The sequence below is a fragment of the Delphinus delphis genome, chromosome 7, assembly GCF_949987515.2.
Source record: "Delphinus delphis chromosome 7, mDelDel1.2, whole genome shotgun sequence".
NCBI classification, from domain to species: domain Eukaryota; kingdom Metazoa; phylum Chordata; class Mammalia; order Artiodactyla; family Delphinidae; genus Delphinus; species Delphinus delphis.
The window spans coordinates 11,534,357-11,559,854 of NC_082689.1; the positions used below are offsets into that span (position 1 = coordinate 11,534,357).

The 25,498-nt window shown below is 40.8% G+C and overlaps 1 protein-coding gene across 4 annotated transcripts in view; it reads right to left on the bottom strand.

Moving 5' to 3' along the window:
- Nucleotides 1-25,498, bottom strand: part of COL4A3 (collagen type IV alpha 3 chain) — a 134,471-nt gene that overhangs the window by 12,179 nt on the left and 96,794 nt on the right. For all 4 annotated transcript variants that reach the window (XM_060016011.1, XM_060016012.1, XM_060016010.1 and 1 more), the window contains 17 exons: nt 24,003-24,095; nt 23,288-23,389; nt 21,327-21,424; nt 20,609-20,759; nt 20,134-20,247; nt 18,962-19,129; nt 17,635-17,724; nt 17,137-17,271; nt 11,449-11,547; nt 10,614-10,703; nt 9,787-9,926; nt 7,746-7,872; nt 6,399-6,479; nt 5,916-6,014; nt 5,572-5,619; nt 1,866-2,051; nt 1,235-1,365 (listed from right to left, as the gene is read on the bottom strand). In XM_060016011.1, coding sequence (XP_059871994.1) covers nt 1,235-1,365; nt 1,866-2,051; nt 5,572-5,619; nt 5,916-6,014; nt 6,399-6,479; nt 7,746-7,872; nt 9,787-9,926; nt 10,614-10,703; nt 11,449-11,547; nt 17,137-17,271; nt 17,635-17,724; nt 18,962-19,129; nt 20,134-20,247; nt 20,609-20,759; nt 21,327-21,424; nt 23,288-23,389; nt 24,003-24,095 — 1,952 coding nt within the window. The remainder of the gene's footprint in view (nt 1-1,234; nt 1,366-1,865; nt 2,052-5,571; nt 5,620-5,915; nt 6,015-6,398; nt 6,480-7,745; nt 7,873-9,786; nt 9,927-10,613; nt 10,704-11,448; nt 11,548-17,136; nt 17,272-17,634; nt 17,725-18,961; nt 19,130-20,133; nt 20,248-20,608; nt 20,760-21,326; nt 21,425-23,287; nt 23,390-24,002; nt 24,096-25,498) is intronic.

Here is a 25,498-nt window from a genome sequence, read left to right on the forward strand (position 1 = left end):
CCAGCCCTGGTCCAGGAAGATCCCACATGCCGTGGAGCAACTAAGCCCGTGAGCCACAGCAAGTGAGCCTGTGCTCTAGAGCACGCGAGCCACAACTACTGAGCCCACGTGCCACAACTACTGAACCCAGCGTGCCTAGGGCCCGTGCTCCACAGCAAGAGAAGCCACTGCCGTGAGAAGCCCGTGCACCGCAGCGTAGAGTAGCCCCACTCGCTGCAACTAGAGAAAGCCCACGTGCAGCACGAAGACCCAACGCAGCCAAAAATAAAAATTAAAAAAAAAGTAATGGAGAGAACTTAGTAGCAGTTCATGAGGAAAAGGCACAAGGTCTTTCGTTGACTATAAGCTCAATGTGTGATGACTGTGTGGTAATGAGGCTGCCAAACAGCTCATGTGGAATTTTAGGTTGGATTATAAAACAGAATGTTCAGGATAGTGAGACTCTTCCATCCTCTAGCCACTCCGTGGGGTACTGAGTTCTTACTCCTGTAAGGTGTTTGTCCCAGGGGCTGCATTTTTAAGGTATTGACAAACTAAGATATATTCAGAATAGAGGCAGAGCTGATGACATCTTAAACTGAATTTGAGAGAAAAAAAAACCATGTATTTATTGAGAAAGAAAATAGAAGGAAATGGCAGTTATTTACAAATACTGGAAGGTATGTCATGGGGAGAAAATAAATAGACATTTAGGGGATGGCAAAGATAATTTTTTTTTTTTTTTTGGCGATACGCGGGCCTCTCACTGTAGTGGCCTCTCCCGTTGCGGAGCACAGGCTCCGGATGCGCAGGCTCAGCGGCCATGGCTCACGGGCCCAGCCGCTCCGCGGCATGTGGGATCTTCCCGGACCCGGGCACGAACCCGTGTCCCTTGCATCGGCAGATGGACTCTCAACCACTGCGCCACCAGGGAAGCCCGGCAAAGATCATTTTGAAAGCATATTAATAGAGAAAAATTATGTTGTCATCTAGAATGGAACTGTTCAGAGTCTAAACAAGAAAAGGTCGGGAATGACATAGAGAAGGGTCCCATATGGACCAAACTTTCAGAGGCCTCTTGGAGACCAAATCTGTCCAACTCTTAAGATTCTTTGAACCTTCTGGACTCCATCTTTTTTGGGGTGCACTACACAGAAGCATCACAAGTGGGAAATTTTTGTTGCCTCCAGTTACATCTGATCCTGGCAATCGATTTAGAAGAATCTAAGACGTCAAAATAATTTTCCACACTTACCGGATGACCTGGTGGCCCCATGTCTCCTACAGTTCCAGGTGGACCTCTTGGGCCAGGTTGGCCCATAAATCCCTTGTCTCCTTTTATGCCTTCTACGGGACCCCCTTTAGGTCCAGGGGGACCAGGCTCACCTGAATTTACAAAAAGCCTGTCAGTATTGCCACTCAGGGGGCTTTGCAGCTCCTGTCAGTTACCCTTTTGAATGAAGAGCAAACTCTGTACTTTATCGTTACAGCGAACATACTTTGCCTCGTGGGGTGTGACAGGATTGTGAATGAGATAATGCCAGCCAAGCGCCTGGCACAAGGCAGGAACTGCTTCTCCCTGATGACGGTCTGTTAGAGCAGGGTCTGTGTCTAACCCAGTACCTTATACAGAGTAGGAACTCAATAAATATTGATGAATGGATGCATCTCTCTCTTCCAGGCTCATTAATTTGGTATGTACTAATTTTTCAAACAGGTCCCTCTGCCTCAACACCAACAGCCTTACTGCACCCCATGTGAGGACAGGTGGGCATGGGAAGCCAGAGGAGACCAGAGGGGAAAAGAAGCAAGATGGTCACGAGAAGATTGAAAGACATCAAATGTTACTTTCACTCTTTCATCGTATTTAGAAGTAGATCCTCTACCTGGGTTTCCTCTTCTGCCAGGTGGACCTCGATCTCCTTTTTGGCCAGGGATGATTGAACCAGGAAAGCCTGGTGGCCCTTGAGGTCCTGTCATGCCAATGGGCCCTCGAGGCCCAGCATCTCCCACTGGCCCTTTCCTGCCAGGGAGGCCCGGCAAGCCTGGGGCTCCCCTGTCTCCTTTGGCTCCTGCAAAGAAAAACGCCTGGTAAGTTCCTGTAATGCCCCTATATGTGGTGTTATAGTTTGTGATTATCCCTAATAATGTAGGCACTTTGATTAAAGGTGTTAAGCTTCACAAGATAATTTTTTTTAAGAGGCTGACAAAAGAGATACAGGTCTACAAGGACTGGGTCTAGACTAGACTCAATTCTGACTCCACTTAGCTGTTTGATCCTGATAAAGTCTCTTCACTGTTACAAGTCTCCGTTTTCTTATTTAAAAAATGAAGGTGAGGCCTCTGGCCTTCCAAGATGGCCCACACTCTGTCTATGGAGTGTGTATCTCCCTGAATAAACCTTCCTTCACTTTACTGTGTCTTGCTCTTGAATTCTTGCCTGCACAAAGCCAAGAACCCACACTGGGCGGCCATCCCAGGGACTCGGACATGACTTGGGATGTGACCATCCTCTCGCACCCCACTCTCTTTCCTGTAGCATCTTTTCTGGCACCCAGTGCGGGGCCTCCAAGGCCATAATCTCGATCCGCCTGTTGGGCTATGGCTCCCCTCTGAAGGGTGGCTGGGCCTTATCCTGAGCCACGTAGATTCGAGTAGCCCGTTAAGGGGCAGCTGACGTCACCTGCAGGATCTGCCAGAGACCAGTTCTCTGGCTGTGAAGAAGCGCACTGAGGCCAAGGCTTTTCCCCCTCAGTCTTTCTCCTTCTCCTATTGCTCTATCTCTTTGGACGTGAAAAGATCCACCCAGATGACCACCAAACATCCAAATTAAGACTGCGCGGCAAGTAATTGACAACTTGGCTGGGTCTAAAGAACTCCTGCCAGGGGGCTTATCTGGTGGCGCAGTGGTTGAGAATCCGCCTGCCAATGCAGGGGACACGGGTTTGATCCCTGGTCCGGGAGGATCCCACATGCCGCGGAGCAACTAGGCCCGTGAGCCACAACTACTGAGCCTGTGCGTTTGGAGCCTGTGCTCTGCAACAGGAGAGGCTGCGATAGTGAGAGGCCCGCGCACCGCGATGAAGAGTGGTCCCCGCTTGCCACAACTAGAGAAAGCCCTCGCAGAGAAACGAAGACCCGGCACAGCCAAAAAAAAAATAATGATAAAAATTAAAAAAAATAAAAAATGAAGGTGATATCTGACTTAACTCAGTTTTTTAAATATCAAGTGAGAGAATATACAGATGGAAAAGCATGGTGTAACCTTTAAAGTACTCTGTCCATGTAAGCCATAATCATTATTATCTGGTGATATTTAATTACAATGATATTATTCAATCACTGATAATTCAATAGAGCACTAAAAAGCTAAACTTCGGGACTTCCCTGGTGTCACAGTGGTTAAGAATCCACTGATGGATTGGGGACAAGGGTTCGAGCCCTGGTCCGGGGAGATCCCACATGCTGCGGAGCAACTAATCCCGAGCCTGCAAGCCACAACTACTGAAGCTCGCGCGCCTAGAGCTCTGCAACAAGAGAAGCCACCGCATGAGAAGCCCACGCACCACAACGAAGAGTAGTCCCCGCTCGCTGCAACTAGAGAAAGCCCGCCCGCAGCAACAAAGACCCAAGCAGCCAAAAGTAAATAAATACATACATACATACATTAAAAAAAAAAAGCTAAACTTCATGGCTGGTTTGTGCATTTAAAGTGTTGCCCAGACAAACCCAGAAAAAGGAACGACAAAGTTGCCATCCCCATTCTGTCCTCTGATTCTCCCCCATAACACAAACACTAGTCTGGAAGGGACAAATGTGGCGAGAGGTTTGGATTTACCAGAGAAGACCCTGCAAAAGGTCACAACTTAATACTAATATTTTTCATCTCAGAGAACTTTCAAGAAATTGTGCTTTGACATTCATAAATGGAAGATGTTGCTTGAATTGAAAATAATCTCTCCCTCTTCTCTCCCATCTTTGTGTTATTCTAGAAGTGGTAAATGGCATGAAAATGGGAGACAGAAGAAAGGAAGAAGGACAAGTGAGGAGGGGGCTGGTGGCACAGGAAAGGGCTTTATGCAGGGAAGGCTTAGGGGGATGATGAAAATAAAATTGATGACTATTGAATATCTAGCCCTTTGTCTATCATGTTCTTTAGCTTTTTTTATGCCTGCAATTTATACTTTTAAAAGAAAGTATTTAGATGATTTCAGCTCTCTTCAAGCTCTGAAATGCTGTAATTGTACGACAGGGTCTGGCAATGGTCTGAGGCACCAGGATGCTGTCTTGAGTTGTATATTCCATGTCCATGAAGATGCTTCCTTGTTTTACAATATGATTTCTTTTTGGGATTTGGGAGAATTAAAACTAATTAAAAGGATTCATACCTTCCAAGTATCAATGACCTCGTCTCCATATTTATTTATCCTAGAGGGACTGAGGTGCATAATCATTTGCTTTCATAGTTAGGCTATTTGTTGTTTTTAAAGGCTTTTTAATTTAAGATTTGATCGTTTGGTATCAAATTTTATTTCCAATTAAATGCTAAAGTGTCCTCATTACACATGGTTAAACTGTGAGCTTAGCCTAGGAAAATGAACGGAAACTCCCCTTTTGACCATAATTCTAAAACTAGGTTATGAAAAGCCTTTATGTTCACGAGGGAGGGAAGGGTCTGAGAGACGTGCAGACATTGAGCTCAACCAAAACGACTATCGCATCATCCAGAAACAGGAAAGAACGGCTCTTGTCTACTTTCACGTTGAGCTGGGAGGTCAGAGCAGTTCCTGCCCCGTGGGGTTTCTCTGTAGCATCAGGCTACTCCTTGCTGGTTCTTTTGAGCATCAATAACCAGAGGCCGTCACTGGGCTTAGGAATCTTTGCTAATAAAATACTCCTACCTACAGGACCTACGGCTGAGAAGGGTCAATAAAAGGTACAAACAATCTAGTATTTCTTCTGGCAGGTTTCTATACAAAATGGAAAAAGTTAAAAGAAGCTGCTTATCTTATGAAACACTGGCATGAGAAATCCAGACTGGCAGTCTGTCAAACAAAAACTTGTATATTCTTTGAATGACATATTCAGTAAGTTGCCGTGTCTGAGACGCTGAGAGAGTTACCGGGAATCCCTGAATAAACAGTAACCCGAGCCACAAGCTGGCTCTGGGAGGTTGGAATCAGACCTATGAAGATAACAAGGTGGGAAAGGATTAGTGTTATTACTGCATCTCAGAACAGCAGGGAGAGGAAACTCTTTGAGAAGCTATCAATTCCACCTCCAACTTTTTAGGAGGTGATACATTTAAACCATGCTAACAACATCGAAGCAAATACAGAAGTCTTTTTCATGTTTAAAGACCTTCATGGAAGGAAATTCCAAAATTGGATCACAGTGTTTAGTTTGTTCATTTCGTGGTGATGGTAATAATGAAGCATTTTTACTTGAACACTAAGAATATACATATGCTATACTACCACTGGGACTTCTTTAATTCAGTATGCTAAGTTTATTTTATCTATCAGGCATATTAAATTAGATTCTATCCTTGAAAATGTATATCACCAGGTTCAGGAAGGAAGAACTGCTCACCTTGAGGACCAGGTTTCCCTCTTGGGCCTGGAAGTGCTCCCAGCAAACCTGAAAGAGAAAATTTTGGCATTTTAATATTCTATACATACAGTTAATTTATATATACATATAAAAATGTATATGTATTTATATATATAAATTGTGAAACTGACCAATGTATATAAAATTTATTCCACTTGGTCAATTTCACTTTGGTTACAGAAAGAATTATCACATACCCAGAACACATTAAATATCATCAGTTCCGTCAGGGAAGAATTTCTAGAGCCATGAAGGATTACAGTGACACTAATTATTCTACGAAAAAGAAAACTAGTGTATCCAAAATGATGAGCAAGCGGTACCTGTTTCTCCTTTTTCTCCAGCTGGACCAGGAATTCCATCACGTCCTTGATTACCTCTCTCACCCGCTGGTCCAGGATTTCCTGGGAATCCTGGAGGGCCTGGAAAAAAAAAGCCATTCAAAGAGAGGACTTACTTCCTATCAGTGGCCTAATGTGAACCCCAGATGTGTGGAATTCTGCGAAATGTGTTCATTTTTCAGAACTGAAGCTATATGAAGCTAAATTCACAGTGAAAACCATGGACAGGTTAGTGCTACCATGAGGATTTTTCACTTTGGAACGTGTAGATCAGCTGATCTTTGAATTAGATCCGTATAATACCTAATCTCACTTTTCTGCATTGTCGTCTGAAGACTGGGTAACTGGGAGCTACCTTCTAAGGAGCAGTCATGGGTCAGAGGTACCGGTAGACAGAGATTCCAGCCTCAGAAGAAAATATGCTTCCCTCACAAAAGGGAACTAGACAAAGTACAAAAATGGAACCTGGAGGGCCTTTTATTCCTGGAGAGCCAGGGAAACCTTTGATTCCTTTAGACCCCAAATCACCATCAGGACCGGGCTTTCCTATAAATGAAGAGAGAGGGGAAGGAAAAAAAGAAAACCAAAAGATAAATGATTCCAGCAATGGCTGAAACAGTCAGCTCTTACAGTCAACTGCGCTCAAGCTGGCCTTCAAGGGGCACTCCTGCGACCAGTCACTTCAGGCTGTTATTTCCCCAGAGAAGCACAGCAGAGACATGGCCAATCATTTTCAAAGGTGTGCATGCCCCAGCCCCTTGGACCGCTCAATATCTGATTTATTACTTTAATTGGGAGTTAGCAGCAAAGCCACTGAACCTTTCCGTGTTTGAAAAGATAGTTTAAATATTGTCTTTAGGTAAGACCTGAAGCTGCAAACCAGTGGCCTGGCAGTTGTTTTTGATCAAAGTGAAAACTTCAACCCAAATAACAAGCAAATAAGAAAGCAAGCCGATGTTTAAACTGGAAACAGCAACAACAAAACCCTTAGAACAACAGTGCTATGGGTTAAATTGTGTTGCTCCCAAATGCATATGATGAAGTCCTAACTCCCTAGTATTTCAGAATATCACTGCATTTGGAGGTAGGTCTTTATTGTCTTTTTTTTTTTTTCTTTCTTTCTTTTTGGCCATGCCACACGGCTTGTGGGATCTTAGTTCCTTGATCACGGATTGAACCCAGGCCCCTGGAGGAGTCCTAACCACTGGACCATCAGAGAATTCCCAGGTAGGGTCTTTAAAGAAGCAATTAAGTTAAAATGAGGTCACCAAGGCAGTACCTAACACAATATGACTGATATCCTTATAAGAAAAGATTGGGACACAGACACACAGAGGAAAGACACCTGGAGAAGGTGGCCACCTACAAGCTAACAAGAGAGGCCTCAGAAGAAATCAACCCTGCCGACACCTGGATCTCAGACTCCCAGCCTCCAGAACTAGGAGAAAATTAATTTCTGTTTAAGTTACCCAATCTGTGGTATTTGCTTTGGAAGCCCTGGAAAACCAATACAAATATAAAGTTGGACAACAAGCTAACATTTCAGGTCTTTAGGCTGAATTCATTGAGGCAGCACCCCCGAAGTTTTGTTTACAGGAGGAGGTTTTTAGATTTCAGGTCACCAAAGTCGACTGAAATGGGCTCCTTGCGATTCATTTGCCATTCCTTAGTGTCTTCGAATTTGAAGATCAGATTTGAATAAAATCAATTGTAGTACAAAAGCCTAAACTGCTTTCCATTTACTATTCTAGGAGGCAAGGGCCATACCACACTTCTCGCTTGCAGCTTTCGGGTTGCAAAACCAGAGCTCACCTGGGTGGCCAGGGCTTCCGGGATTCCCAGGAACTCCCTCTGGTGCAGCAGGGCCCGAACATCCAGGTGTGCCAGGTGGCCCTCTACCTCCTTTCTTTCCCATGTCACCTGGCAATCCTGGATCTCCCTTAAATTCAGTCAAACACCTTTAAAATTCTCATAAGCAGGATATGTGATCAGAATTAAGTATAAACTAGGTTGGTTTCTATTTATGTATTTATTTATTTAGCAATTCATGGTAAGTGTCTGCTGTGTGCTACCACCCTGATAGCTGCTGGGAACAGGATGGCTACATAATTTGTGGGGTGCAGTGCAAAATGAAAATGCAGCTCTCTTTAAAAGAACTTTTAAAAAGTAATTGAAGACAGAAATGGCAGAGCATTAAACCAAACATGGAGTCCTTGTCAGCAAGGGACCTCTGTGGCTACACGAGTCCTGTGCCCAAGAAGCCAGGAATATAATAGTAACCATGTACGAATATGTGATGGATACAGTCCCTGCCTTCATGGAGCTTTAGAGACCAGTGGGAGATAGACACTAAATAAGGAGGTCAGAAAGAAATAGAACAAATGGATGTGTGTTCTTCATATACTCTGCATGCAGATAAACGTATGTCAACCACATGTAAAAAAAGAAACAAACAAAAACACAAACTTCCCATGGTTTAATATTCCTTAAATCTGTACTTCACTTTTATGATAAGCCAGAACATATGGATTTGATAGTAACTTACAAAATCTCGATGGCAGCTGACTAAGATTCATTATTCTGTTACTAAGATTTGCCAGCATGATAAAACCAGCACATTTTGTGTTCAACGCATAGTTTAAAAAATTTCTCCTGTGGTTATGAAAACTTTAAATGAAACTATTCATTAATTGAATGTGAATTAAGTCAAATATGATTCCTCACTCAGGAAAAATTTCAGCGGAAGGAGTCTCTTTCTGGTTTTCTGAGGACCTCGTTAAAAATAAAGGGAAAAGGAAATTTGTTTGAACTCCAAGTAGTAAAGGGTTACTTTCTCGGGTCTTTGTGGTTTCTAAAAGTTTTCTTTCTTGTTGTTTTACAGCTGGAGGAAATCTTTAGGAAAGGTGGTGTTTTATAGGCTCAAAAGAGAGTCAGGGAGAAAGTCTCCTAAGTAATGATTTTTATACTTTTTGGAAGTCTGATGAAAAATAACAGACTCCTAAAAAAAACAAAAACAAAAACTGTATCCAAACAATTTTCATTCGATTTCTTTGGATACAATAGTCTTCCCCAGGGATCCATGGAATCCCATGTGAAGAACCCCACTTGTGGGAATTTCTATTAATTATTCTCTATCGCTCTAGCTCTGGCCCTTGTGTAACTGCTATATGCAGAAAGGATGGAAGAAGATAAACCTAAAAGAACAGCTGAGCCACACTGAAACGTTTGGTTGCTGCATGATACCACATTCAAGGGAAGGCTTTGGCATCCAGTCTCTTAGTTGACAGGGCACAAGCGCTGAGAACACTGTGACAAGATAGAAAATCTTCTGTGTAATGCAACGACAAGAAACTTTTAAAACGATTAAGAAAGATAAATGTATATATCTTAGGAATTTTTTTGGTTTTGCTTTTTAATAATGCTCTAAATTTATTTTATTTTTCATCTTTTATTGTGTTTAAGAAGACAAGTATTTTTTATTACAAAGTTGGAACATTTATTTTTGTAAGCCTGTGTGAGATGAGTCTATAGCAGAGACTGGCCACTTTGTAGCACAAGAAAAACAAACACTGCCCTGGCAACTTGTATGGGCTTGTGATCACTACCTCCTCCTGGTAGCACACTTAAATTGCAGGGTTGGTTATGAGAAATTCCTTGGGGGTTAAAACTGGAGGGAATAAACTCAGAAATTGAAGTTGTGTGATAGGCATCCTTAGTTATAGAAAGAGGGGAGAAAACCTCAAATAACTGTCTGAAAATACAGTAATATTTTCAATTTTCTTTGCCCACAATGTTGATATTTAAAGGGACTCATTCCACCACCAAAACATAAATACTTCAGTGGCCTATATACCTTTGGTCCTGGTGGTCCTGGCCTTGTACCTTCTGAATAACCTGGCTCTCCCTTATCTCCTTGGGGACCATGAGTACCTGGGAGGCCTGGTCTTCCAGGTAGACCTGGGAATCCCATAGTTCCCTTCATTCCTTTAGTACCTGAAATTAGGAAAGAAATCAGGTAGATTAGTAAAGGCAGAGATCTTGAAGGGTTCTACTTCTCACCTTTTCACAAACCACCTTTCTCCCAAGAAGCTGGTTTTTCAGAAGCACTGATGTGTCAGATAGTCTTTTTTTTTTTCAATTTTTTAAAAATTGGAGTATAATTGCTTTACAATGTTGTGTCAGTTTCTGTTGTACAACGAAGTGAATCAGCTATATGTATACACATATCCCCTCCCTCTTGGACCTCCCTCCCACCCCCTCATCCCACTTATTAGAGAAATGCAAATCAAAACTACAATGAGGTATGACCTCACACCAGTCAGAATGGCCATCATCAAAAAAGATCTACAAACAAAAAATGCTGGTGAGGACGTGGAGAAAAGGGAACCCTCTTGCACTGTTGGTGGGAATGTAAATTGCTACATCCCACTATGGAGAACAATATGGAGCTTCCTTAAAAAACTAAAAACAGGTAGTCTTAATGGATGATTTTTACACAATGTAAATGTTTATTTTGTTCTCACTCATGTTCTGGTTGCATACAGTACATTTGTCTAGAAGCAAATCTAGTTGTTTTACACCAACTTTCTACCAAGTAGAAAACCAAAATGACAACACAGAAAATCTAGAATTAGGACCCATCTTGAGGCTGTAGGCTCGTAACAGGACATTCTGCATTACCTGGCACCCCCATGTTTCCCATGCTTCCTGGCACACCACGTGGTCCTGGCTCACCAGGATGCCCAATGCTGCCTGGATCTCCTCTGGAGTCTTGAGAACAAATAAATAGTCATACGCTCTGTGTAGTTCCTGGACATAGTAGATGCTCAATAAACACTTGTTGCTTGCACAAATGAATGAATCCAGCGCAGCCAGACCATCTGGTTTAGGTACTTGTTTAGCTGCATTTATGCCTTCAAATAAGGAAGGGACTGGTGACTCAGAAAATGTAAAATTAGAGAAAGTTAGATTTTTGTCAGCAGGCCTGGATTTCAAACATCAGAATCATCCTAGGACCAAAGCCAGCAGGAAAGAGGGGGCTCCTGTGACAATATAGTAACAGATTTTCCAATGCAATATGGAAATTTTATTACAATGCAATAAATTTCATCACAGATGTGGTCACGGGGAATGGGGGCTACATTATTTGTTTAAAAAATGACTTTGCAAACTCAATAACTTGTTTAAAATAGAAAGAGGCAAATTTGAAAACCTCTAAAGCATTATCTTACTTTCTTCTAGGATATATGAGGTTGTAATAAATTATAGTTTAGAATACATATCAGCTAGTTCAAAATAAAATTTTGAGTGCAAAGCAGAACTTCACGTAGGTTAACATTTTTTAGTTAATACAGGCTGACTACAATTTGGTTAAATTATAAGAAATATAATTTGGTTAAATTATAAGAAGCAAATTTCTGTTGGGGCAGAATTCATATTCTAGAAACACATTTTTGTTACATTTAGATCTAGGAAAACTTAACATCTGATATTTCTATTAGAGAATCAGCTATACCTGGTGATCCTGGTGGTCCAGGTGGCCCTTGGAGTCCTTTGAAACCTGGTAATCCTGGAATGCCTCTGTTTCCTTTCTCACCAGGCTTCCCTGCAAGTCCTAAAGTTAAAAACTATGCATTAAAAATACAGGTTAGAATTTTATCAGGCTTATCCATGTCCTGATTAAAATTTTTGAGCTATTATTGAAATACAACATAGCATATTTGTTAAGAGTATGGGCAGATTTGGGCTTATATTTTATTTAAAAGGAAGATTAAAAGAGGTAATACATGAAAAGCATTAGCACAGTGCCTGGCATGAGTTAGTTCTCAAAGAACTCTAGCAATTTTCATAACATTTACACTTTGAACCAACATTTTAAGAACCAGTGGCCTAAATACAGGCTTCTTTTTTTTTTTAAATAATGACAGTACTAATGACTAGTACTGTCATACTAATGACTAGTATAATGACTACTACTAATACTGTCATACTAATGACTAGTACTAATGACTAGTACATTTAAATAATGACTAGTACTACTACTATTCTTGTCTGGACTATTTCATTCTTAATCCATTTATTACAACTATCATTTATTAAGTAACTGGTTTATGGAAGACATTATTTTCTTTTATTTATCTTATTTAATCTTCAGGCAACCTCAGTGTATTCTTGAGCCTTTCCAGATAGGGTGTAGAGATGAGAAAATTGAGACTCTTTAAGAAGTCAATGAAATAATATAGAGTCACACCATCAGTTAGTGGTAATGCTGGGACTTGAATCCAGTTCTGCAGGCTAGAAGTCTCATAAGTTTCCCACAACACCATCCTCCCTTCCCTAAAACATGGCTTTGATCACATTCTCCTGCTCAAAAATATTCATTGAACCTCTTTTGCCTACAGAGTAAATGACAGACTCCTTTCACTGGCACTTGAAACATTCTACAACCTATCCATGGCTGCAACTTGTGCCTTTTCTCAAGCAGATTCACTTCCCTTGGCTGTTTCCCTGCTTACATATTCATTCATTGACATACGTATTGAGTACGTAATTAACAGACAGCTCTTGTTCTAAGTGCTGGAGACATAGAAAAATCAAGTTCTCTTTTCCCAAGTTTTTAGTGTTTAACTGGGGAGACAGCCAAGTAAAAAATTACCACCAGTGAGATAGTTTCTGTAACAGAGTTGGGCACAATAGGCTACAGGGAAGAATTTTGAGAAGAGGGGATTTTTTTAAATTGTAGTGTGATTGCTTTACAATATTGTGTTAGTTTCTGCTGTATAGTGAAGTGAATCAGCTATAGGTATACATATATCCCCTCCCGCCTGGACCTCGCCCCCCATCCCACCCATCTAGGTCATCACAGAGCACTGAGCTGAGCTCCCTGTGCTATACAGCAGGTTCCCACTAGCTATCTGTTTTACACATGGTAGTGTATTTATGTCAAACCTAATCTCCCAATTCAGCCCACCCTCCCCTTCCCTGATTGTGTCCACATGTCCATTCTCTACCGCTCCGTTTCTATTCCTACATCACTAATTATTAGAGAAATGCAAATCAAAACTACAATGAGGTATCACTTCACACCGGTCAGAATGGCCATCATCAAAAAATCTACAAACAGTAAATGCTGGAGAGGGTATAGAGAAAAGGGAACCCTCTTGCACTGTTGCTGGGAATGGAAATTGGTACAGCCACTGTGGAGAACAGTATGGAGGTTCCTTAAAAAGAGGGGATTTTTTTTTTTGCGGTACGGGGGCCTCTCACTGCTGTGGCCTCTCCCGTTGCGGAGCACAGGCTCCGGACGCACGGGCTCAGCGGCCATGGCTCACGGGCCCAGCCGCTCCGCGGCATGTGGGATCTTCCCGGACCGGGGCACGAACCCGTGTCCCCTGCATCGGCAGGCGGACTCTCAACCACTGCACCACCAGGGAAGACCAAAGAGGGGATATTTATAAGCTCAGTGTTGAAGAGCAAGTGGGAGCTAGCTGGATGGAGAAAGCATGGAGTGGGACAGAATTCTTAGGCAAGAAAATAACGTGCAGAGGAGTGGTGAGTAGCAGGGAGTTAGAATATTTTCTTTTGTAACTTTTGGTTTTTTTCCATTTATATCCTTTATCATAACCTAAAAATATAGATCACTTAGTTTACTCATTTGCTTTGGTTTTTAAGGGGCAAACAACCGTCTGTGGGCCAAACTTGGCTTGATGTTGCATGGCTGGAGAGCTAAGGATGCTTTTCCTATTTTTAATGGGCTGTAAACAGACAAACACACACAAAAGAAGAATAGGCAACAGGTGTCATATGTGGTCCACAAAGCCTAAGATATTTACTACCTGGCCCTGGATATAAATTGTTTACAGAGACATTATTGTTTCTTTCTCTTATTAAGCTGTAAGTTTCCTCATGACCAGAACACTACCTCTGCTTTGTTCACCTCTGTGTCTTCAGGACATAGTAAAAATGTCTAGTCATAGGTACTAAAAAATAATTGCTAAGTAAATAAAGGTCATGTGGCTGGAGAAGTAGGCAAAGGGCAAGTGATAAAGAAACCTGGATGCCAGTCAAAGAAACCTGAATTCTTTTTTTTTTTTTTTTTTTTTTTTTTTTTGCGGTACGCGGGCCTCTCACTGTTGTGGCCTCTCCCGTTGCGGAGCACAGGCTCCGGATGCGCAGGCTCAGCGGTCACGGCTCACGGGCCCAGCCGCTCCGCGGCACGTGGGATCTTCCCGGACCGGGGCACGAACCCGTGTACCCTGCATCGGCAGACAGACTCTCAACCACTGCACCACCAGGGAAGCCCAGAAACCTGAATTCTTAAAGCAAGGGGAGACTTGGAAAGATTTTAAGCCGAGAGTATCCCTTGCTCATCGGAAACCTACTCATAATTTAAATCCTTCTTCATGGAGGCTTCTCTTTCTTAAAATTTATTTTATTGAAGTATAGTTGACTTACAATGTTGTGTTATTTCTGCTGTACAGCAAAGTGATTCAGTTATACATGTATAAGTTCTTTTTCATATTATTTTCCATTATAGTTTATTACAGGATACTGAATATAGTTCCCTGTGCTCATGGAGGCTTCTTTGACTACCCTGGTTGAGGTGTGTTCTGCTTTGCTCATGTCCCACAAGGCTCACTGCCAGTGGTACCCAGCTGGCAGCACAGTGAGAAGGCTGAGTATGGACTTTGGAACCAACAACATCAGTGTGAGGTCCATCTCTGCACTTCCTATCAGAGTGACACTGAGTAATGTGACCTTTCCATTTCCCATCTATAAAATGGGATGACAGCAATAACCTACTCCTAGGGTTGTTGTGAGAATTAAATGAGTCAATATTTGTAAAGCTTGGAACAGTACCTGCATGTGGGAAGGGCTTCACAGGTCTTTGCTAAAATAGCATAACAGTTCTTTTATATTATTCTTTACCTTTTTGTACATATGTCTAAATCTTCCATGCAGACTCCTTGAGGAGAGGACGACTTTGCTTTTCATACCTTCAATAGCTCTTCCACATTTGCAGTGGATGTCTTTAAGTCAGAAACTCAGACGATAAATGAATCATATAGAAATTAGAGAGGCCTAGATAGTATGATCTTTTGTTGTTGTTGTGGTCTATCTCTGCTCCTTGGTTGTGGGTTTGAAAAGCCAAAAGGAAACATGTAGGACAGCTTCCATGCACCTTGTACTTTGCTAGAAGCATAAAAATAGCATGTGTCCCTATATATTTTACAGAAACAATTCTTTAATTGTAAATTAGTACCCATTGTGCATTCATGATGTTAGAGTCAAATTTTAGTTTATGTAGGCACAGATATGCTATTCATATTTTTTTTCAAAATGTTTGCAACACTACCTAAATCATCTAGAATAATCCAGTGAAGTGGTGTCTGACAGTTTATGAAGACTGGACACTTGTGTCAGTATTTTTTTTTTTTTACATCTTGACTTAGACCAGTTCTAGCAGAATTTTATAAAATTCATACTACTTTCTATTCTATTGTTAAAAATGTAATGCAGTCTTCTGTTCGCACCCAGAACTAAACCATCCCTTGGACAGCAGATTAAAGGGGGACTACCCAAAAGGCCTTTACTTGCTAGTTTTCCTTTATAGAAAAAAATCTGATTCTTTTCCCAATGATTATCCTTTTATTTATTTATTTTTAAAGTTTGGTCCATTTGAGGAATAGCAAAAGGCCAGAATGGCTATTTTATTTTTATTTATTTTTTTAAAAAATATTTACTTATTTATTTATTTGGCTGCATTGGGTTTTAGCTGCGGCACGCGGGATCTTCGTTGCGGCTCATGGGCTTCTCTCTAGTTGTGGCACGTGGGCTTAGTTGCCACTAGGCATATGAGATCTTAGTTCCCCGACCAGGGATCAAACCTGCATCCCCTGTGTTGGAAGGCAGATTGGATTCTTAACCACTGGACCACCAGGGAAGTCCCTGATTATCCTTTTTTAAGTTAGCAAATTAGTTGGATTCAATCACTCTCCAGAACCCTGCTCCAATGTCACCTCTGTGAAGTCCTTCCTGATTCTGGGAGAGACAGCTATTCAGTCTTGCCAGCCTGGTCTACAGAACTCTATCCAGAATTTTTAAAGCAAATCTTACAATCTAACTTCTCAAAGTTGATTACAAATTATTCAAAACTTGATATGGTTTTGCAACTACAAACACATTTTTCTTTTATTCTTCCCTGCTATAGAAGTTTGATCTGCAAACATTTAATTTTACCCAGAATTCCTTTGTTTTATTAAAGTTACTTGGGGTTAGGCTGGATCAGGAAGACCGCAAGGCAAACCTTAAATTTTGATTTGATATTGGCTGTATTGATCATATAAAAAAGCCTGTCATACAAAGTGCTTAAATAACTTGAAATAATTTGAATGGGTTTGAATTTGAGCTTAACAGCTATAGCTAACAAATAACAGCATTGTTTTGTTTTTTTTGTTTGCTTGTTTGTTTTGTTTTTTGCGGTATGCAGGCCTCTCACTGTTGTGGCCTCTCCCGTTGCGGAGCACAGGCTCCGGACGCGCAGGCTCAGTGGCCATGGCTCACGGTCCCAGCCGCTCCACGGCACGTGGGATCTTCCCGGACCGGGGCACGAACTCGTGTCCCCTGCATCAGCAGGCGGCCTCTCAACCACTGCGCCACCAGGGAAGCCCAAATAACAGCATTTTTAAGGCACTGATTTGTAATCAAAACATATTTTCTCTTTAGTAATTATTCTCCAAAGGATTCTGAGTGTAAGAAGCAGTTTTTAGATGCAATCAGAAAAATTCACCCTAGCAGCTGATAGAATAGAGTTGAATTTGGGGTGGAGTTTTCTACTCCAGCCAGGGAAGTTTTTTATGTGGAATTTTCTAAAGGTTTAATTTTCACCATACTTGGCAAAAGGGGGCTTTGAGGCTTAGAATTTAAAGATTGGCTAGTGAAAATTTAAAGACAGCGGACCAAAATGAAGAATTAACTTGGAAATAAAAAGTTACGATTTAAGGAGGCAACATATTACTGTTCAAGGCACACAAAACCCAGTTCTAGTCCAACTCAGTCACCAACTGGCTTTGTGAGCCTGGGCGGGAAATTAAACCCTGGTCCTCACTGTTCTCATATGTCAACTAAAGGGATTTTCCTGGATAATTTCTTAGTCCCAGAATCAGCTCTGATGTTCTGGTTCTAAACATAAGAACGTTTGTACCTTTGAGTCCTGGTTCCCCTTTGTCCCCGACTAAGCGTAATATTCCAGGAGGCCCTGGAATTCCTTTATCTCCTTGTTCCCCTTTGGCACCTGGGGCTCCTCTCTCGCCTTTTACTCCTGGAATTCCAAAGCTCCCTAAGAGACAGATGTAACATCATCAGTTCCTTAATTCTTTAAAAGTTCATGAGGATTCAAAAGTTAACAGTGCTTACCATAAAACAAAACAAGACAGATAAACCAAAAAAGGTTAACAGGGCTGAGAACTTGATAAATAGTTGCCCCCAAACAGGCAGCCACATGAGGGTAGTTGTCTAAGCCTGTAGGGAGAAAATATGACTATTCAAAAGGGACAAAGGAATACAGAAAACTGCAAAATCAAATATAAGGTTTTCTCAGAACTACTTTCTCCTCAAAGAATAAAATATAATTTATTTTTCTGCTAATTAAATGAACATTGTTCATGCCTCCTGATAGCTGGAAAGATATTCTATCACTTACCCCTCTGTCCCAGGGTGCCTGGCTTCCCAGGAGGCCCCGGAGGGCCAATGTTTCCGGGAACCCCCATCATCCCAATCGTTCCTTTTTCACCTATGGAAACAAATTAACACAAGGCAGCACATGCTGTAAAGAATGAGAAAAGTGAAATACTCCATAAAATAAAATGAATTATACTTAGAAAGAGAGAAAGAGTGTTGCAAAAATGGTTTCTGTAAACAGGAAAATAATCCCGCTTGTCTAGGGATGGGTCAGTAAATGGTCTTTTTTTACATCGTGGATGTGGAATTTGGTAGCAAATCACAATTGTGGATGAGGAGAAAATATGCTGAAGGTTTGGAGCATTCCCTCGTCCCAACCCTTGATCAATAACTTTGTTATATTCCCTTATTTTACTTTCTTCATAGCATTTGTCACTAGATGAACTTAGCTCTTAAATGTGTTTGTTATCGTGTTCCCCATTGTTCGAGGTGGAGTCTTATCCACCAATGTGTCTCTAGGGTCTGGAACAGTGATGACATATGATAGTAGCTCAATAATATAAATGAAAGGTTAATTAGCAGATTAAGTTCTTATTCTGGACTCTTCTCTGGAGGAGAGACCAGTGAGGTCCTTATGCCATGAGAAGACTATTGAAATATTCTCCCCCAAACATATAAACCATAATAAGTGATGAAATAAAAGAATTATAAGGGAATACTATGAACAATGACAGGCCAGAAAATCCAATTCTTAGAAGAGGCACAGATTACCAAAATTGACTCAAGAAGAAACAGAAAATTTGAATAGATCTATAAGAAGCAAAGAGATTGAATTAGTAATTTTAAAACTTCTCTCAAAGAAAACCCAAGCCCCAGGTGACTTCACTGGTGAACTCTATCAAATATTTAAAGCATATCAATTCTTCACAAACTCTTCTAGAAAATACAAGAGGAGGAAACACTTCTCATCTTGTTCAATAAGATAGCATTACCCTGATACCAAAACCAGACAAAGACATCACAAGAAAACAGACCAGTAAGTATCCCTTGTAAATATGGATGCAAAAAATTTCAACAAAATACTAGCAAATACATTTCACTAGTAATATATTAACAAGATTATACAGCAAAAATACTCATATTGTGGGTAATTGTGAAATTTGACCATCCCACTACCACCAGTTCCCAGCCCTCTGGCTCCTTGCAAATAACTCAGAAGAAAAACTTATACTAAATGAAAGAGAAGCTTAGAGTCAAAAGCCGATGCGGGTCTCTAGTTTACACAGCTACCTTAAAAGGAATATGTGGAAGAACAGAGAAGAAGAAAAACAAAAGCACATAAAGGGTACCTGGTGGCCCTAAAAATCCTGGATTTCCTGGATATCCTTTTGTACCAGGTGGTCCCATCTCCCCTCGATGACCCGGCATTCCTGGTGGTCCAGGTTCTCCAGGAAATCCTGACCTATCCAAGCCTGGAATACCTGGGTCTCCCTTTGGCCCCGTTTCGCCTCTTCTGCCTATATATGAATGAATGAATGAATGAATGAACGCACGATTGCTTTCCACACCAACTCCAGATATATTTTATGGCTGTAAATATTTAGCTCTGTGATTGTGGGCAAACCACAGACTTTTCTAATTGATAGATTTAGGTCCCCTTTTGTAAAATTCTAAGATCCCTTCTGGATTTAACATTCTGTGTTTCAATGATTCATGAAGTAATGATAGTGCAGAATTTAGATTTATTTTCTAGTCCTGCAGGCACATCTTGGGAATGCACTTTCTGACCGTGGCGCAGTCTTTAACTGGCAGAATTCATACAGAGCCACTCACGTGGCGGCAAGCCACCAGATGCTTCTAGAAACAATAGCAGCACCACTACAACAATTAACTTCTTGGCCAAAATTTTGTTTGTGAACATATAAGAAGTATAATAGGCGAGTTCTAAAGGATTTTTTACCCAGAAACAGTTCACAGATCTGGTTGAGAGGAGCGAAAAAGAGGGTAAGTTTCCCATGACCGCCTGGCTTTCATAATTTAGATTTACTTTCATACCCTTTCTTTTATGTTGCTTGTAAAGCAACCAACTATGTATTTTAGTTTGTAACTTGTGAACATATACCTTTGCATACATTCACTCTGTTTCAATAATAAGGATACATTTACCGCTTTAATATACCTATGAAAGTATTAAAGATAAAAGTTATTTGAGAGTTTATATGTATATATATATATATATATATATGTAAGTATACATCTGTATATATCTTCATTGTTCATATTTTCTTGCATACAAGACACAAACCAATCTTACTGTAGTAACTTCAGGTCTCTTACTCTATAGTTGGTATTCACTGCAACAAGTTCGTGACAACAGGTTTTTGTTTCTGAAATCACTTTTCCCATTGAACAGTGGTCAGGACTTATTACCGGATAGTTCTCATGTTAAGCAGCAAAACTCAAAGCAGGAGTCCCATGTCATCTGCCCGCCTGGTGACTGGTTTCAAGGGCCTCCCCCTACCTTGTTGCCCTTTCAATCCATTTAAGCCTGGAAGTCCTTGAGCTCCACTGAGACTTTCTTTGCACCTTCCTGGGGGGCCTCTTTCTCCAGGTGGTCCAGGCTGCCCTGGATCCCCTGCAAAATAGAGTCCAAGAATACAATCGGGTGGCAAAACTCAAGGTCCTAGTATTGCTATCCCAGTCATTCTCTTATAACTTTCCCTCCTGAATCGAACTTAGAGTTAATACCATTGATATGTCTTATAGAGAGGACACTCATTAAAAAGGAAAGAAGGAAGAAAGGAAGAAAGAGGGAACAAAGGTAGGGCAGCAATGGAATGGAAATTTGAATGGAAAGTTAATTAAGGCTCGCAAGTTCAATTTATTGAGCTGGAAGTTTGAGAAGAGTTCTTCACCCCTAGAGCACCTACACATTCAATCTGCAGCATTTTAGCTGAGCTCACAGTGGAGAAAAGCAATCACACTTGCTATTTTACCTCGTGGTCCATCAAGCCCTCCAGTTCCTGGAATTCCAGGGAGACCTGGAAGTCCAGGGAGTCCACTTTCTCCCTTTTCCCCAGAGTTGCCTCTTTCTCCTGGCAAACCTGGTGCTCCTGGCTCTCCAGGCATGGCTAGCCCTGGTTCTCCCTATAGCACAGAAATTACGTTAGTTTTACTGTATCATGCTTGCAAATCCTTACCGACTATTGATCGGTCTTTAGGGCTATTTACGTGAAAATAACGTCTCCATGATGGAGGTTCTATGTCCCTTTTGTACAGTCACCACCATTCCATCCACTTTCCTTTTTCAATTGTAGTTGCTGACTTTTTAAATAAAACTGTGCTTAGTAATTCTTCATAGCCTCCACTTTTTAAGAAGACTGTGGAATTTTCTGTAAACAGTCTAGATGTCTCTCCTTTTGATAGTTTTTCTCATAGATATCCACGTCTGTTTCTAGAGTTTTCCCATTTTAAGTACTCTGAATGTTTCTGAAGATTAAGGAAGAAATAGAGAGGCAAATTGGTCTTCTTACACCTTCTATTCTCCTTTCTAAAGGGGAGTGATGGTTCAGAGAAACTTTTAAAAAAGTCGGCATCTTCATCATCTACAAATATATTGACAATTTCTACACACAAAGCATCCTAACTGACTGACTGTAACTGCCCCTCCCCTCCCCTCCCCAATTATCAGTCTGAATTTTAATTCTCAAAGACCTTGACTCCTGGGAGGCCTGGCTTTCCAGGTAACCCTGGCTTTCCCATTTCTCCAGGACAGCCTGGTGATCCTTTTGTTCCTGGAAAACCTCGGTCTCCTACAGAGAAAAAGATAACAAAGGTTGTAAGACAGGTCTTAAAAGATTCTGAACAGTAGCTCTTAGATATTTTTATGAAAGTTTAAATGATGAGAATGCCAACCGCTAAATTAGCACTTTAAAAAAGTCAATTCCAAATCAGATTAAATTGGTTCCCAGTTTAAAAAATTACCTTCTCCACTCTTGTTGTTTAGCACCACTAAAGTTTGATTGAGCAATTCTTTAAACCACTGATACCGAATGACCATTTGGGTGCCTTTTTTAAAGTGTATTTTGCATACTGTGTACAGCCAAATGAATTTTTAAATGTGTCTATATATCTACTCAAGCATGACCCAGATCGAGATATAAAGCATTTCCAGCATCCAGGTAGCCTTTCTTAACCTGGGTTGCTCAAGAGAATTACTTCCTAAAGCTCTGTAATAGCCACTGAACATTAACTTCTCTTTTACGCATTTATAATAGGAGAGTTGAGAAAGGAGTTAACACACATCTTTTTCTCCGGTCTGTGGTTCAAAAGAGGAAAGCCTGGTAGAGCAAGGCTGCGTTCAAAGAGTTCCTTTGTGCCCCTAATTTGACCAGTTTCATTTATTTATTTATTTTAGCCATGTCGGGTCTTAGTTGCGGCACGTGGGATCTTCTTTGTGGCATGTGGGCTCATAGTTGTGGCATGTGGGCTTCTTAGTTGCGGCATGCATGTGGGATCTAGTTCCCCGACAAGGGATAGAACCCGGGCCCCCTGCATTGGAAGCACAGAGTCTTACCCACTGGACGACCAGGGAAGTCCCTAATTTGACCAATTTTAAATTCACAGTTATTTCATGGGATTTATTAGGTTCAACTGGGAAATTCTGAATCTCCACTTTCAAGAAGCCCTTATGCTAGTTCTGTTTCCCATAGTTTACAGTCTCCTTCCAGAAGGCAAATCTTTAGGGTGACAAGCTAGGATGCAACGTCTCAAGGCAGGGTCCACGAAGCACCTGGCTAAAACATGGGCCAGGTTGCATTACTTCAAGATCACTGGGAAGAAATCTAAGAAACTGGAGTCAAAGCCATTCTTGGGACCATGTGAGAAATGTGACTATGTTTTCTGTTTCAAATACTCATAAACTGAGATCAATATTCCTATATTTGGGCAGAACTGATGGGTGATAAACATTGCTGACATATTAATGTAAGAGTTGAAGCACCAAAAAATGGATTATATTGGGATAAGCACTTTCAACAATATTGAAACAAACATGAAATTATCATAAAATCTGAAGTTCTATGGGACATCGCAGGGACTGAGATGACTCATATGCCATCCTGGACAGGACTTTGATGTATGTGTCAGCAGGGAGCCTCAGGTTACTGTTTGAGTTCTTAGCATCTGGATTTCTTTGGAGTGTTTTCCCGCTTTGATGAGAAACAGCATTTTTCCCTAAAGGAAAATAACTTCCATAATTTATTTGGGAGTATATAGGGAGATCAGCTATCTGTGATTTAACAGTTTTTTTTTTATTATAAAAGAAATGTATAAGGTGAAGAAATGTGTAAATGTACAAAGTACAGGCATTTATGAAGAAGAATAAATTCCTCCTAATCCCACAATCAAGAAGCATCACTATTAGCATTTTAGTGAATTTCCTTACGGTTTTTTTTATGTACTTTAAAAAATATGACTGCGATGAGATTGCATAAATCAATGTGAATTCTCCCTTTTTCGCTAAAATTATTGTAAGGTTTTTTTCCCATTTAAGTCTGCTGGAAAACATCATTTTAAAGGATTTAATGGATATTTCCTATATTATTCATTATACGTATTTATATTTTATAAATATCCACAATGAACCTTATGTTTAAAAATTTTTTTTAATTTACCCTTAGGTCCAGGAGGCCCAGGGAATCCGATTCCTGGAATTCCTGGTTCACCATCGGGCCCAGGAAGACCCAGATCACATTTTCCTGTGGATCCAGGGATACCTTAAAAACATGCATACATTTACATCAGCGCCTTCCCTTTATCTTGCCTTAAAACAAAATGTTTGTTTCTGGGTCATCCCAGATCTTTTTGAAAATTAAGAAATAATAACCCCACCTTCCTCCCCCTTTCTATGCAATGAGCTCATCATTAAGAGGTGCAAATAATTTTGAAAATATAATTTAACTCCTAAAAAGAAATATTCTCGATATCTTGAACTATATGTCTCCCTCCATCAATGCAAAGTTAAGTTTTAGACGATGTTGGCAAAGAAGGTAAGTTTTCAAATGAAGAAGCTGTGGGAACTGTCCTGATTAAACACCAGCCCACATTCCTTGCTCCTCCACCAAAAATCCATGCAGATTGTTCTGCATTCCAACTCCTCTTAAGTAATGGTAGAGATTCTGTTTTGGAATCAGAAGTACTAACAGGAATAATCTGGGTAACCTCATAGGACAACAGCAAGTCTCCTGTCTGTTGGCTTGTCCCTTCTGGCTTGCACTGTTTTTTTTGGAGCCAGTGACTATATGCTTTCCTTAGAATGGGAGAGTTATAACTAGGAGAGTCAGGGTGCCATCTGATGCCATGTACCAGATGTGGCAAAGGGATACTCACCAGGTGGACCTTGGGGGCCAGCACGGCCTGGGGCTCCAGGAGGTCCTGGGGGCCCTGGAACTGGTGTCAAAACACCGATTTCTCCCTTAGGACCTTAAGAAAATTTGCATCATAAGATTGGCGTGCATATTGAAGCTTTTCTTTCTTCAGAAGGGAAAAACACAATTATAAGGGGTTCATAAACATACCCTAAGGAACATAAAAACTAATCTGCTTCCATAGGCTTCAAACTGGCTTAAAGATGACCAGCTCATAGAAATTCCACTGACAAATATATGGAAGCATCTACTATTGTCTAAGCCTTGTTTTAATTAAGAGCTCAACATGCTGGTCTATTAAAAGAGAGCCTATTTTTAAAAATATTAATAATATGGAATTCAGCCTAACTGCTGGTGAATACTAGTAGGATATTTATTTATTGGGTGACTAGTTTTCACAGGAAGGCAGTATGGTTTATTGGACAAAACATGAAGTGAGGCCTAACAAGTTGATCTGGGCTTGATTCTTGGCCCTGCTTTTTTTTTTTTTTTTTTTTTTTTTTTTGCGGTACGCGGGCCTCTCACTGCTGTGGCCTCTCCCGTTGCGGAGCACAGGCTCCGGACGCGCAGGCTCAGCGGCCATGGCTCACGGGCCTAGCCACTCCGCGGCATGTGGGATCATCCCGGACCGGGGCATGAACCCGTGTCCCCTGCATCGGCAGGTGGACTCTCAACCACTGCGCTACCAGGGAAGCCCGGGCATGTTTTTTAACATAAGTTCCTCATGTGTTGAGAAAATAATGCCTGTGTCACTGGTAAAGATTTGAGATAACATTCTGACCACAGTGGCCAATATTAAAAACATGTTAGTGATCAGTATTGTCCATATATTCATATATTTATAGAAAGAATAAGTTTACAGTAATGTGATGGGGAAAATTTGGTAATAATATATTTTATGACAGTGGAGTCCTTCACTAAAAATTCACATTTAGAAAGAACAGAAGAAGATTTGAAAATGGATTAGAAGAGGGCTGAGTAAACTTTTTTAGTAAAGGACCAGATAGTAAATAATTTAGACTTTATGGCCCAGGTGGTTCTCTGTTGCAATTACTCAACTCTGTTATCCTAGTGTGAGAGTAGCCAGGAACAATCTGTAAATAAATGAGCATAGCTGTGTGCCAATACAACTATATAGACACTGAAACTTGAATTTTATATAATTTTAACATGTCACAAAATATTATTCAAAAGGTTTTTTCCCCAATCATCTAAAAATATAAAAACCATTCTTAGCTTGGGAACTATACATGAGTGGGAGGTGGGCTGGATTGAGACTGAGGTCTGCCATGGTTTGCCAATCCCTGGATTAGAATAGCAGCCTCAAAGGTAAGGTGCAGAAAAAAATACACATGTATGAATAATCACAAAATAAGATTTACATATGTGTGTGGACAGAAATGCATGCATACAATTTATAATGTACTGGTGACCCCTGAACAACACAAGTTTGAACCA